The sequence below is a fragment of the Leopardus geoffroyi genome, chromosome A2, assembly GCF_018350155.1.
Source record: "Leopardus geoffroyi isolate Oge1 chromosome A2, O.geoffroyi_Oge1_pat1.0, whole genome shotgun sequence".
Taxonomy (NCBI): Eukaryota; Metazoa; Chordata; class Mammalia; order Carnivora; family Felidae; genus Leopardus; species Leopardus geoffroyi.
The window spans coordinates 91,805,848-91,821,219 of NC_059331.1; the positions used below are offsets into that span (position 1 = coordinate 91,805,848).

Here is a 15,372-nt window from a genome sequence, read left to right on the forward strand (position 1 = left end):
CTTGGAAGCCTCCCATGATTCCTATATGTGGAGTCGAGTGCCCTTCCTGTCTTTTCCCAAGCATTTTGTACATCTCTGTATCACAGCACTAATCATATCCAACTACATTTGTTGGTTTACTTGTCCATTCTTATCACTACACTAAGTCTCTTGGGGGTTGGGAATGAATACTTAGGATGTGGACTATGACCGGCACAAGCAACACTTTAATGCAAATTTACTGACTGACTGAAGATGATAACCCCCTACTTAATTCCCCACCTCAGAGACTGGCAACCTCTTACTGGAATGAGAAAGTAAATGTTTTAGGCTTTGGGTATGATATAGTCTCTGCCATACCTATTCTACTGTACCAGTGTGGTGTGAAAGCAGCCACAGAAGAATGCAAATGAATGGGCATGGCTGTATTCTACTCAAACTTTACTTACAGATACTGCAATTTCAATATCATATAACTATCATGTGCCAGAAAACATTATCCTTTGATTTTTTTTTTTTCCAACGATTTAGTTCATAAGCAATACAAAGAGGCAACAATCCAGATTTGTCCAACAGGCCATACTTTGAGGACCCTTGCTTTTCTGGAAAGGCACGGCTAGTGGTCCACAGTTACCAAAGAAATGCTGCTGATAGGGACAATTATCCACATCTGTAACAGGTGCTGAGTAACTCTGGGTATGTCCCAAGCTTTAAACAATGATAAAAAATAAGCAAGTATCACAGAGTTCCATAAAGATGAAATGACATAGGGGCACCTGGGTGGCTCAGTCAGTTGAGCGTCTGACTTCAGCTCGGGTCATGATCTCATAGTTCATGAGTCCAAGCCCCATGTCAGGCTCTGTGCTGACAGCTCAGAGCCTGGAGCCTGCTTCGGATTCTGTATCTCCCTCTCTCTCTGCCCGTCCCCTTCTAGAACTCTGTCTCTCTCTCAAATAAATAAATACATCTTTAAAAATTAAAAAAAAAAGATGGAATAACATAAACAACCACATCATCATGCAAATTATGTGGGTTCATTTGTGAGCAACATGGATTACTAGTTTACTGATGATGTTATAACAGTAATTAATATTTGTTGAGAACTTTTTTATTACTAGGCCCTATTCTTTGAGACTTAAGTGATGAATCCATTAAATTCTCACAACCACTCCACGAAGTAGGTTCTACTGTTAGTAAACTTTTTTATAGATGAGGAAATTAAAGTATGAAGAAATCTCCCAAAGTTCAAAACTAAAAAAGGTTATAGGTGCGGAGTTTTACAGCCAGGCAGTCCAACTCCAGAAAGCCTGGAAAATCAGAAAATCAGAAAATCAGAAAATCAATGAATATTGTACCTCTTAAAAGCCTGACAGAAGCATGCTTCAAAGTTTTCCCAAGACTAGAAGAGTGAGCTAAATGGGAAGGATGAGCAAGGAATGCAATGTGAACTACAACCCCAACTGGAAACCATGTGATGCAGGCATCTATGAAGATGAAGTCCCAGTTACCAGCCCATGAGGTGTGGTAATGCAGGCATTCTCCAGCCTGGGAGACTCTGATCAGCATGCAGACACATGGGCCTATGAGGGAGCTAGGCTCCACAGCTGGACCACCACCGGGGAACTCATGCACGTGATGCAGTAACTTAAGTCACATTACTGTCCCTCTTAACCAGTCTACAGGAGGTCCAGGTAAAGCCAAGACATAGTAAGGATTAAGTACTTGCACTTAAAGAAATCAATTGTTTTTTTCATAAAAAGGTAATTAATATCTGGGTGATGGAGATACAGTGTATCAAAACATTAATGCAGTTTTTTAAAAAAGACCACTGGACATTACAGTAGTTGAGTTTGCTGTGACCTGTCAGAGTTCAGCTCTGTTAGCTCAGGCAGCCATTTAAGGATCTGCTCTTCCCAGACTGGGCCAAGCTTCAACAGTTATTTTAATAGCTCAATATTTCATTATTAATATACATGATATCAGCAGCTGTCCCTTTATGTAGTGCATGCAGGTGCACAGCATGATTAGTATGACACCTCCCACCCACATCGTTAGATCAATGTGTATGTCTGGACTTCATAAAAAAGTGAGTAGGATCAGAGTGGGTACAGATGTACACATAAGGTCTGCTGGGCTACAAGAGTACTATAAGAATTGATTCTCCCACTGTATGGTGGTAAGAGAACGAACTCCAAAGACTACTGCCTAATACAGCATGCACAGGAATCAATAAATTTAGAGAGCACTGAGAACTTCCGTTGGGTAAATGGTAAAATAGAAAGGCGTCAATTCAAAGGTGGTATATCTTCTGGCAGGTCCTTCTGAATGCCATTTACATAATAATACATAATACATAAGAATTTTACATAGCTCAAACATACTATAAAATTTTCTGGCCCAACTCATTACCTGCATTCACAGAATTGAAGTAAGCCTGCCTCAGGGTAAACAGTGTGTTCTTCAGAATTACCAAGAAGGGGCTCCCAGGACTCCTGGACAGTTTCAAAAAATCCACAAATACCCCAAATTTGTATGAATATTTACATGCATATTTCTGGGGAAAGGATTTATAACATTCGTCAGAGACTTAAAGTTGAAAAAGCGGTACCACTATAGTCTCAAGTGTATTCTCAAACAGGTATTTTCAACATTTCTACCATTTGAGCACCCATGAGGTTGTAAGTCTTTGGGAAGTTTAGTTTAAATCAATCAAGGCTTAACTAAAGGTGGCTTGGAATCTCAGAGCTGTCAACCAGTCCCTCCTCAATCAAGTGTGAGTGTAAGAATGTGTGTGATTCCCAAATAATTTCAATAGTCCCTTCACTTTCCCACTCTCCTGGAGGTCTGTTTTAGATTTCTTTTCTTTATCAGCCAAATAGAACTCTTCCTATAGGAACTGTCTTGCTTCCTATTTCACTGAGAAAATTGAAATAATCACAAGAAACCTTCCACAAATTCTCACCTCCTCAACTCAGCTTTGGGTACTGTCATTCAAATGTTCTCTATTCCCACCTGTTACTGTGGATAAATTCATCTGTGCTCCTACCTAAAGCAAGCATTTCCTTTCGGGCATTAGATTCCCTCCTTTCTCAAGGATATCACTCAACTAAATCTCTTCCCTCTCTCTCAAGCATCACTTTCTCATCTCTTTCGGATCATTTCCATTAGCATACAAACAAGCTATTATTTCTTCCGTCTTAGACAGACAGACACACACACACACACACACACACACACACACACACACAACTTATCTTGGCCACATTTCTCCATTTTAGCATGTTTCCAAAGAGCCCAACCTGTGACAATACCCAAAATTAAGTTTCTGGTATTTTCTGCTCAAAACACTACTCTCTCTCTCCACCCTCTGTATCTCAATGATAACTGCATCCAGTTCATCATGTTTCTCAAGCTAAAAATTTTAGAATCATCCTGGACTCCTCTTTCTTATACCCATATCCAATATGTCAGAGAATCTCATAACTGATTTCTACTTATCATCCAAGGTCCAGATTAAGTAGTTCCTATACCTCTTCCAGAAACTTCCTGGCATCTTTCTGACTTTACAGAGCTTGGCCTTTTTTTTTATGTATCTCTGCCAGCTCTTCCCAAGTGGATTCTAATGCTTGTGAATATTATCTTCTCAAACTCATTACTAATATGTACTATAGCTCAGGCCCTTCAATCTTCCACAGAACTAAACACATTAGTGCGTTTAGTAAGGGCTCCACAAACATCATTTTTAAGTGACTGATTTTCCTTCAAGCTTCCAATAAAATCAGTACCACAAACAATACTCACTTTCACCAGTTATGTTTAGATTAGTTAGGTTTCGTGAAATTCCTGCATTTGCAAAGCTATCCGTCATGTCTCCAAAAACCAGCATCATGAGAGGGAGTGCAGCTCCATGGATGATGGCGGCCATTGTCCCCACCAACATATATAACCTATCAAGCCAATTTGAATAGCGAAACTAAAAAAGAAAGAAAGAAAGAAAGAAAATGTAAAGAATAGGAACAATTAGCACAGTTTCATGAATGGTTTGCTCTACTTTCCAAATATATCCAAAATCCAGACATTTTTCAGACTAGTACTACTATCAACCTGGTCCAACATAAACTATTACAATAGACTAATTAGAAATGGGCATTTGAGGGCTGCCTGGGTGGCTGAGTCATTTAAGCCTCAGATTCTTGATTTCAGTTTAGGTCATGATCTCCAAGTTCGTGGGATTGAGCCTCACAATGGGCCCTGCACTGACAGCATGGAGCCTGCTTAGGATTCTCTCTCCCTTTCTCTGCCCCTCCCCCCTTAAATTAAATAAATAAACTAAAAAAAAAAAAAAGAAATGAGCATTTGGCTCTTCTATTGAATTCTGATCTACTTCTTCATATTGGACTCATTCTGTCTTCTTTTCTCACATGAGGATTGATGAGAGGGATGGGACATTTTGGGAAACTGTAAAAGTCTTTAACGGTACAATAATAGAAATATGTATTGGGGCGCCTGGGTGGCTCAGTCAGTTAAGCATCCGACTTTGGCTCAGGTCATGATCTCACAGTTCGTGAGTTCAAGCCCCGCTTTGGGCTTTGTGCTGACAGCTCAGAGCCTGGAGCCTATTTCAGATTCTGTGATTCCCTCTCTCTCTCTGCCCCTCGCCCACTCACACTCACTCTCTCTCTCTCAAAAAATAAACATAAAAAAAAAGAAATATGTATTTGTTGCTCTGCTTTCCAAGAATAGAAAACACTTCATCTCAAGATTTTTTTAACCAAGACAAATCTTGATTGCCAAAAGTTCCTGTGAGGACACCACTGAGGAAACATTTTGTTGCTTTATGAAAGTGGCTTGGGTTTAATATCTGCTGCATAATGAAAGTAGCACAAATGTAAAATAATTTTAATACAATTAGGACTCAATAGTGAAAAAGAAGAGGAAAGGAAGAATCAGTTAAATGCATGCTTCCCCAAAAGAGATTCTGGCCATAAAAGATAGAATAAGGCCATAATGACTGACTAGTGCAGGTCTAAAAAGATAGAATATGGCCATAATGACTGACTAGTGCAGGTCTGCATAGTCTCTTTAATTATAGGCAAGTGAAAAATAAAGAAAGACTTCTCAGGGCGCCTGGGTGGGTCAGTCAGTTGAACAGCCAACTTAGGCTCAGGTCATGATGTCGTGGTTTGTGGGTTCAAGCCCAACGGGCTCTGGGCTGACAGCTGAGAGCCTGGAGCCTGCTTCGATTCTGTGTCTCCCTCTCTCTCTCTGCCCCTCCCCTGCTTGTGCTCTCTCTCCCTCTAAAATAAATAAACATTAGAAAAAAAAAAGACAGACTTCTCTGTATCCAAAAAGTGATGACAAGAAGAAATAGTAACGGGACCTGGCTTGGGGCTCTAGGACAGTCCATTTGAAAAGCAATCAATACTTCTATACATTTAAGGAACTAGGTTAGGACTGAAAGAAAACCAAATGAAAGAAAACAGAAACAAAAACACAGACAGGATGAAGCCATCTGTGGGGGTTTTGAATAAACAGGCGGTTGTCCTGTGGATTCATGACAGTCAGCAGGTTTGTAACCTAGAGAGGAAACTGGGTAAAAAGTCAGAGGTCTAGGAAGGGAACATAAACCAAAACAAAGATCAATATCAGGCAACATAAAAGACACAGCAGCAGAAGTAAGGTTTTAGAATTTACATATACTTTACAAAGAGACAGAAGCCAATCCTAAAGTTAGCTAAAAAGGAACTTTGAGTGGTAACAAATACAAATAAGAACTAAATTGACAAGTGGAGAAATAAAGATCAAAACAGTTCTTGCGAGTAGTGACTGGCAGTCCATAAAGCAGGGAAGAATTAGTGAAGCTGAGTTATAAAATCAGCAAAAATTCAAGTTTGGTGTAAGAAGAATGTCTAATATACTTAGGTATTTGCATTTAATATTTTTCTAGCTGTTAAAAGTGTAATCAAGTAAGCTTAAGTTTGAAGTAATGACATATCCATAATCTATAACATTCCATAATATAAAACATTATCCTCTTTACAAATTTAAACAGCGAGAATATGGTTTTTTTGGCATTTTTTTTCCCATTTCATTGAAACACAGGCTAAATTTTGTCATTACTTATTTTGTCTTAACTAAGCATTCATCCATCTCCTTAAAAAAAACACCTGGGGTTCCTAGGTAGTTCAGTTGGTTAAGCATCTGACTCTTGCTCTCAGCTCAGGTCATGACTGCAGGATTGTGGGATAGAGCCTCACATCAGGTTCTGTGCTGAGCATGGAGTCTGCTCGAGATTCTCTCTCCCTCTGCCCCTCCCCCCAGCTCTCTAAAAAAAAATACAGGGAATGCAAACAGGTGCAGCTGTTCTTGAAAACAGTGTGGAGGTTCTTCAAAAAATTAAAAGTAGAATTACCATATGACCCAGCAATAGCACTACTAGGAATTTATCCAAAGGGTATAGGAGTGCCGATTCATAGGGGCCCACGTACCCCAATGTTTACAGCAGTGCTTTCAACAATAGGCAAATTATGGAAAGAGCCCAATGTCCATCAACTCATGAATAGATAAAGAAGATGTAGTTTATATATACAACGGAATACTACTTGGCGATGAGAAAGAATGAAATCCTGCCATTTGCAACAATGTGGATAGAACTGGAGGGTATTATGTTAAATGAAATAAGCCAGAGAAAAACAAATATCATATGTTTTCACTCATATGTGGAATTTGAGAAACTTAACAGAAGACCATGGAGGAAGGGAAGGGGGAAAAAAAGTTTCAAACAGAGAGGGAGGCTCTTAAATAAAGAGAACTGAGGGTTGATGAGGGGTGTGGGAGAGGGGAAAATGGCTGATGGGCACTGAAGAGGGCACTTGTTGGGATGAGTACTGGGTGTTGTATGTAAGTGATGAATCATGGGAATCTACCCTTGAAGCCAAGAGCACACTGTATATGCTATATATTAGCTAATGTGACAATACATTATACTAAAAAAATTAAGTAAACAATACTGGAGGTCCTTGGGAATCTCAGGAGAAGAACTCTGGGAAAAGATGGGGCCTCTTGCATTGTAGAGAGGGGCTTGAAATTGTACTAGTAGAAATGACCTTTTTTGTTACTCTAAAATGGTGAAATGGGAAAAATAAATAAATACATTTACCAACTGTTTAGTTTATGGCCTCTAGATTTTTCACCCTTCTTAGGAAGACCTTTTCCAACCTGCACTCATGTTCTCTTTTCGAAATTTTATGGTTTATGTTCAACTCCTTGATACATGCTAAATCTTTGGATTTAAATCTTTGAGGCACCAAAAAGGAGAGGATGTGGCAGGAATCTAGCTTTTCTTTGCTAACAATTTGTCAGTGGACCCATGTTTTCTCCCTCTTCGTTTAAAATGTCACCTTTGCCAGAAAATAAAATGCCATATGTGAAAATACAAAACAAAATAACAACAACAAACACACACACACAAATAAGGAGGAAGAGAGGGCAGAAGCCATTTATCTTCCCTTAGAGACTCTATAAAAGTGGGCAAAATATCAAATTCCTCAGTAGAGGAAGCAAAGATAATGGACACTCTCATCACTACTCCCATATGATATTTTACCTCCAAAACTAATGACTGGCCATAATAAAAACAAGAATAAATATAAATATTTACTCAATGCGTACCCAATGACTAATAAAATCCAGATAAATACTAAAGGAGTAAGTCCTGCCTTCAGAGTGCTTAAAGAGAAGGAATAAGGCGAAGCAAAAGAGTATGTGCAATCTACACTCTGCAAGCTGTGACAGCACAGCATACACAGTCAAGCAGACACAACACTGAGCAAATGGTCATTGCCTCCTTTGTGGAAAAGCCTCACAGAAGAGGTTATACTTCCTCCCAGCTTTGAAAGTTTAGCATGTGTTTAGAAGCAAGAAGAAAGGTATTCCAGCCGGAAAGTAGGCATAGCAGTATACTCAGAGGAGATTGGGGTGTGAGGTGTAGAAGCAGCAATAAAAAGCTGATTGCCTTCCACTGAGATAACCAGAAGAGGCAAGGGTTTTGAGGGAAGGAGCACAGAGAAATCTCATTTTGTGCTATCTGATTGCTCATCCTGAAAGAGCTATCCAAGAAGCACATGGAGAGAATTCAGAGTTTGCAATGCAGTTTTGTGATAGTAGCGTATGTAGCAGAAGTCATGGGAGTGGATAAGATCATCCAGGAAGAGAAAAAGAGTGACTGATATTAAGAAAAATTTGAAAATAAAGTAATAGAGACAGCATGTTGACTGTCCTTTTGATGATCTTGGGGCAAAAGGAAAAGCAAGAGAATGGACAATAGAGGGGAATGTCACATTCCCTCTGGGCAACTATTTTGCGAAGTCTTACACATGTTTATAAGTAAATCAGTCAAGGAGATGACTGGTGAAAATACAGAAGGAAACTGAGATGGGGCAAAATCCTAAAGAACAAAGCAAACAAACGTTTCTTTGGAACCTGAGGAGAGGGATCATGGGTGGATGCTATAACTAATGGGTGAAACAAGATTTCCCATGATGTCCCAAGGCAACTCATAGTTGTGAGGGGGCAGAGATCCATCTACAGTGGAAGAATCCAGTCTGTCATCACCTTAACCAAGTGATCAAACCTAGCATTGCAGAAAAGGAAAAAACACTCTGACATTTGAGGTTTCCAGATGTGGTAAGACAAGAAGTACACAGCATCCCCTACACAATCTTCTTACCACAAACATTTAATGTGAATGTATTTAGACCTAACTTTCAGCACATTCAAAATGTAGGCCATGGAAGAACAAGTTAAATGATGCCATCAGGAAGCAATACCTCACCTCTAGAAGGTGAGGTATTCTACAGGACAACTAGTATAGTCTTTAAAGTATGTCAATATAGTTTTAAAAGAAGAGAAAACTTCTAGACTCAGAAGACACAATATCTAAATGTCATCACTGACTAGATCCTATTTTGAACAAATCAACTGTAAAAGACATTTTTTTTGGAGACAATTGGAAATATTTGAATATGAACTAAACATTACATTAAGGAATTATGATTCATTTGTTAAATATGGTCATTATATTTTATAGAAAAATTTTGTGTAGGAACATTTTTGATATATGTAAACAATTACATATGAAATATCACAAAATCTATAACTTCAGGTGAAATGTGTGGTAAAATTTTAACAGTTGTTAGATACAGACAACGGCTATATGGGCCTGAATTTTACTGTTCTACCTTTCCATGTGTTTGAAAGTTTTCACAGTAAAACTTGGTAAAGGGAGAATGGTTCTCAAATAGGCAAAGATATACCTCTTCAACTCAAACTAGAAGAAATGAGCTAAGAGTAAGCACAGATACAAACAAGTTTCCAAGGATAAGGACAAAGTTGACAGAGTTTAGAACCTTCTGTTTACTTGGGACATGAGTCAAGATGTCTCAAGAAAAGGTGGTAAGATTCGAGGAAAGTGGTAAGTACAATAAGGCTAAGCAGGACAAAACCCTCAGTGAAATGTCTTAGCTCTGTCACTTACTAGGAAGGAGAGTTTGGGGAAAATAATCTCTTCATAATGCCTTGGTTTCTATATTTATAAAATGAGAAGAATATTCATATATGCAGGAAAACTCACATAGCTGTTACGAAGATGAAAATGAGATTTAACTAAATAAATTTTTATTAAGAATACACTATGGTATTGGGGCGCCTGGGTGGCTCAGTCGGTTGAGCGGCCGACTTCGGCTCAGGTCACGATCTCGCGGTCCGTGAGTTCGAGCCCCGCGTCGGGCTCTGTGCTGACAGCTCAGAGCCTGGAGCCTGTTTCAGATTCTGTGTCTCCCTCTCTCTCTGCCCCTCCCCTGTTCATGCTCTGTCTCTCTCTGTCTCAAAAATAAATAAACATCAAAAAAAAATTAAAAAAAAAAAAAAAAAAGAATACACTATGGTACTATATAATATATTCAGGTACTGTTATTGGTTTAGGAAATGTAAAAATTAAAAAGACTTCAGTAGCTTACAGTGAAGGGGACAAAAAAAAGTAACATATCAGGAGAAATGTAACACAGAGGTATAAACTAATTATAATTGGAACCCTTTAAACACAAGGAAATGGAAAACATTTGGCTAGACATTGATAAGAAAGAGGGGGACAGGAAGCCATCAAAATCCTTGAGGAGAAAGCAGGCAAAAACCTCTTTGATCTTGCCCACAGCAACTTCTTACTCAACACGTCTCCGGAGGCAAGGGAAACAAAAGCAAAAATGAACTATTGGGACCTCCTCAAAATAAAAACTTTCTGCACAGCAAAGGAAACAATCAGCAAAACTAAAAGGCAACCAATGGAATGGGAGAAGATATTTGCAAATGACATATCAGATAAAGGGTTAGTATCCAATATCTACAAAGAATTTATCAAACTCAACACCCAAAAAACAAATAATCCAGTGAAGAAATAGGCAAAAGACATGACTAGACACTTCGCTAAAGAAGACATCCAGATGGCCAACCGGCACATGCAAAAATGCTCCACATCACTCATCATCAGGGAAATACAAATCAAAACCACAAGGAGATACCACCTGACACCTGTCAGAATGGCTAACATTAATTAACAACTCAAGCAACAACAGATGTTGGCGAGAATGCGGAGAAAGAGGATCTCTTTTGCATTGTTGGTGGGAATGCAAGCTGGTGCAGCCACTCTGGAAAACAGTATGGAGATTTCTCAAAAAATTAAAAACAGAACTACCCTATGAACCAGCAACTGCACTACTAGGCATTTATCCAAGGGATACAGGTGTGCTGTTTCAAAGGGACACATGCACGCCCCTGTTTATAGCAGCACTATCAACAATAGCCAAAATATGGAAAGAGCCCAAATGTCCATCAATGGATGAATGGATAAAGATGCAGTATATATATATATATATATATATATATATATATATATGTATGTATACATATATACACATACACACACACAATGGAGTATTACTTGGCAATCAAAAAGAATGAAATCTTGCCATTTGCAACTACATGGATGGAACTGGAGGGTATTATGCTAAGTGAAATTAGTCAGTCAGAGAAAGACAAATATCCTATGACTTCACTCATATGAGGACTTTAAGACACAGAACAGATGAACATAAGGGAAGGGAAGCAAGAATAATATAAAAACAGGGAGAGGGACAAAACATGAGACTCTTAAATATGGAGAACAAACAGAGGGTTACTAGAGGGGTTGTGGGAGGGGGGAATGGGCTAAATGAGTATGGGGCACTAAGGAATCTACTCCTGAAATCATTGTTGCACTATATGCTAACTATTTGGATGTAAATTACAAAAAAAAAATATTTTTAACTAAAAAAAAAGAAAGAAATAGGGGGGATGGTGAACTAGAACCACATAGAAGGAAGGCTGATACCCAAAGAAGAAGAATAGTTTAGGTAATCAGCAGACCAGGTGGTTAACACGACTCTACCATGGTGCCTGGGTTGGAGAAGAAGTCAGTGAATCCATTCATTTATTCATGCATTCAACATTCAAAAGGTATTTGTTAAGCAGCTAATAAGGGTCAGGTTTCTAGGTATTGGAAGTAACAGTGAATAAGACAAGCTACCTGTCCTCATATATATTCTAGTGCAAATAGTAAAATGAGGAAAAGATGTATTCAATATTCACTCAATATCTAACTACCTATTCTAGGTACTAGGAGTACCTAGGGAAGCAAACATAGAAAAATGCCTTCCTTCATAGAGCTTAGACCACAATGACAGGCAGTATCAGTTGGCTTAGACTGGCTGGTTAAAGACTGTCCCTCTGAGAAGGCAACATGTAAGCTGAGACCCAAAAGACAGGAAGGATACAGTTAGTCACATGGTGATCTGGAGACAGAGCATTCTAGACAGAAAGAGCAAATGCAAAGGTCCTGTGGTGAAGAGAAGGTTGGTATATCTCAAGGACCAAATAGAATTACCACTGTGACAAGAGCAGAGCACAGATTAGTCTGTGGTGCAGTCAGAGATGTGCCAGAGGACAGATTACACAGGGCCTTTACAGCTGGATAAGGGAGTCTGGGTTTTACTCTAAACTTCCCAGCTAAGTGCAAAGGAAAGGAACGAACGGAGGTGATTGGATGTGTCTACTATGTGTAGAATAGCTTTTAGAAGAGCAGAAATGGAGTAAGGGGACCAGCAATAGAAAGTGGTTGAGAAAGCAAACCCTTGACCAGGTATAGAAGGCGGAATAATGCCTTCTCCTCATGAACATAAAATAATGCCTGAGATTAACTTAATCTCAGGAACCTGTGAATTGTTTCTTCACATGGTGAAAGGGACTTTGCAGATGTTAAGGGTCTCAAGATGGGGTGATTATCCTGCATTATCCAATTAGACCAAATGTAATGACACGGGTCCTTAACAAGAGGGAGCCAGGTGGCTCAGACTCAGTAACAGGAAAACAGATGACTGAGGAGGTTGGAGGGGTGCAGTAAGAGACCATTAGCCTAGGAATGCAGGCAGCTTCCTGAAGCTTGCTGAGAAGGGGAGGGAAACAGATCCAGCCCTGCTGACACCTTGATTTTAGCTCAGTGAGACTTCTGGGTCCAGAACTGTGAGGTAATAAATTTTTGTTGTTTTAAAAAGCTACTAAATTAATGGTATTTTGTTACAATAACAACAGGAAATGAGTACACAATGTCAAAAAAGAAGGATAACAAAGAGAAAAGGCTAAGCTAGAAGGAATCAAAAGTTGAGGTTGAAGACTGATACCTTTGAGTTTATAGCTTCTTAGATGGGAGTCCACCCAGATGATAAACCCCAGGTCCTTGTTCACAAGTGTAATTTACTGAAGTAGAGTAGGAGTGAAGGTTGTTGGAGCTGAAAGGTCAAAGAATGCTGAGCCTAGGAGTCATTATTAAGGTTGCCCAAAGAGAAGAATAATGAGAGCATAGCTGAGTGAAGTAGAAGCAATTAAATACCAACGTCCTCAATGGAGAAGCAAAAGTAACTAGAAATTAGTGAAGGAAACCACTGCAAATAGATAAAGATACTAAAACTTTACAGAATGGAGCTCAATTGAGAAAGAAGTTTTGCATGAAAACAATTTGGAAATGTCTGTATGAAAGCACAAAAATGCCAACACCATCACAGAGCTGGGACAAGGGATTAATGAATTCTAATTTCAGAGATGACAGAAGAGAGAGAGGCAGAAGACAGAGAGGCAGAGATGACACAAGAAAAAAAAAGAGCTAGGAGAAAAATCAGCAGACTGTGGCATCATAGAAGCAAAGAGAAAAAAAGAAAATGGTAGACAATGTCAAGCACTACTTAAAAGTCAAGATGGAATCAAGACAGGTCTACTGAATTTGATGAGTGGCACAGACAGAAGCCAAGTTATAATGTCTAACGAAGTGACTGCAAGGTGAAACTTAAACAAGTAAAGGCAGCTCCTGTATGTGAAGCAAGCAAGAGGGGAGGTGGCTTGAAAGATGGCATTAATGAAACTAAAGACACCTCACATATAAATGCCAATGGGATAGACCCAGTTAAGAGGCAGATACTGTAGACACAGAAGAGAAAGGATGATGATGATGATGATGATTATGATGGTATTAATAATAACAGCAGTAGTGATATATAAGGTCCATGAGAAGGCAGAGGATTTGGGAGCCAAAGTACAAATGAGTGATTAGTTTTAATAACCAGATTATTCCTCTGTTATATTAGGAGGGAAGGAAGAGGGATCTGATCCAGGTAGGGATATGCTTGCAGATTAGGAGAGATGGGCTGAGGAACTTCTGTCAGATGGCTTCCATTCTGTTTGTGAAATATAAGTAGAGGCCATCCACCAAAGGGGGAAAGGGAGAAGTGGGAAACGTGAAAAGAGTAGAGGACTGACAGAGTCAAGAGAAGAGGAGAAATAGGAGTTCAGTTGGGAATATACCCTGTTGTGAGGTTTGCTACAGCAACAATCAAATGAAGGAGTTCAGGCACCAGTGATTTTGCTCAGGCTTTGTGTAACAAATGACAAGCGGAAGGAAGATTATTGTTTGGGCAAGAGAAAGGGCTGATGGGAAAGTGATGGGTCAATGGACCAAATATCCAGAGAGAACAGTGAGCAGATTGGAAAGAAAGGAGATGGCTCACTAATTTAAGCAGGGGCTTCAATCAATCACTTTGGAGGTACGACAGTTTCAAATAACAATAAAATTCAGGATGTGAGTGTACAAACAGATAGCTGGGGAGGGGGGCAGGGAGGAAGAAACAGATTACTGCACCTGTGAAGGTCAAGAAGCAGATATCCAGAACACCATAAAAGTTACCCGAGATAGTAGGAGCTCTGGGAGTGGAAAGAGAGACACTGAGCCTGGTGGTAAAATCTTCAAAGACTGAGGAGTGACCAGGTGGTCAGAGGATAATAGAACTTTTCAACTCCAGGCAGGTAAAAGTTTAACTGATCACAAGCTGTCATAAATGATTAAAGTTGTTAAAAGCTCTAGCTTGAGTAAGCAAATATGGGGGCAAATTTTGGACCTGCCCCCTTACTAGCTACGTAAATCTGTGAGTTTGAATGCATTACTCAACTTCTCTGAGTCTGTTTCATCATGTAGTGTAAGAATAATACAAGTTCCTATGTCATTGAGTCACTGTGGGGATTAAGTTAGATAACAAATGTGGAGTGCTTAACAAATCCCTGGCACAGAGGAAGCAATAGACAGATAATAGCAATAATTTGTTTTGAAAGAAATGAATTTTTCGATATGATCCATTAAGTAGAATGCTCAGAGTTGAGCCTGCTGCACAATCCTGACAACAGTACGTAATCTTTAAGCAGTGCTTTGTATTGGCCCTACGACCCCACTTGGATGTTTCCTGCCTTTATTTCCATCTGTCTCATTTCTTTGTTTGCTTTAGATTTTATTCTACTTTTGTGTTTCTTGTTCTGTTGAAACAAGGCCTGATATATATATTTAAAAAATAAAAGCTAGGGGGCACCTGGGTGGCCCAGTCGGTTAAGTGTTGGACTTCAGCTCAGGTCATGATCTCATGGTTCGTGAGTTCGAGCCCGGCATTGGCCTCTGTGCTGACAGCTCAGAGCCTGGAGCCTGCTTTGGATTCTGTGTCTTCCTCTCTCTCTGTTCCTCCCCCCACTCATGCTCTCTATCTCAAAAATAAATAAACATTAAAAAAAACTTAAATAAAAGCTAGTAGGAACACTTGAATATTCTTTACCTCTTTTTCATCACCTTCTCAAGACTGCTAAAAAGTCTCATAGTAGAAAGAAGTTAAAATTCCGAGCCTGAGACTTGCTGTTTAGAAAGACCTGTGTTCAAGGTTGTCCCTTGGTGGGCATCTAGAAATTGGATTTTGGGTGGATTGACATCACCTAATTGAT

The 15,372-nt window shown here is 39.3% G+C and overlaps 1 protein-coding gene across 7 annotated transcripts in view; it reads right to left on the bottom strand.

Annotated features, from left to right (window-relative positions):
- Positions 1-15,372, bottom strand: part of ABCB1 (ATP binding cassette subfamily B member 1) — a 242,136-nt gene that overhangs the window by 92,997 nt on the left and 133,767 nt on the right. For 6 of the 7 annotated variants that reach the window (XM_045494677.1, XM_045494679.1, XM_045494678.1 and 3 more), the window contains one exon: positions 3,781-3,952. In XM_045494677.1, the coding sequence (XP_045350633.1) occupies positions 3,781-3,952 (172 nt within the window). Of the gene's footprint in view, positions 1-2,388; positions 2,472-3,780; positions 3,953-15,372 lie in introns of those variants that run through there. The other variant, XM_045494682.1, reaches the window with a different exon arrangement.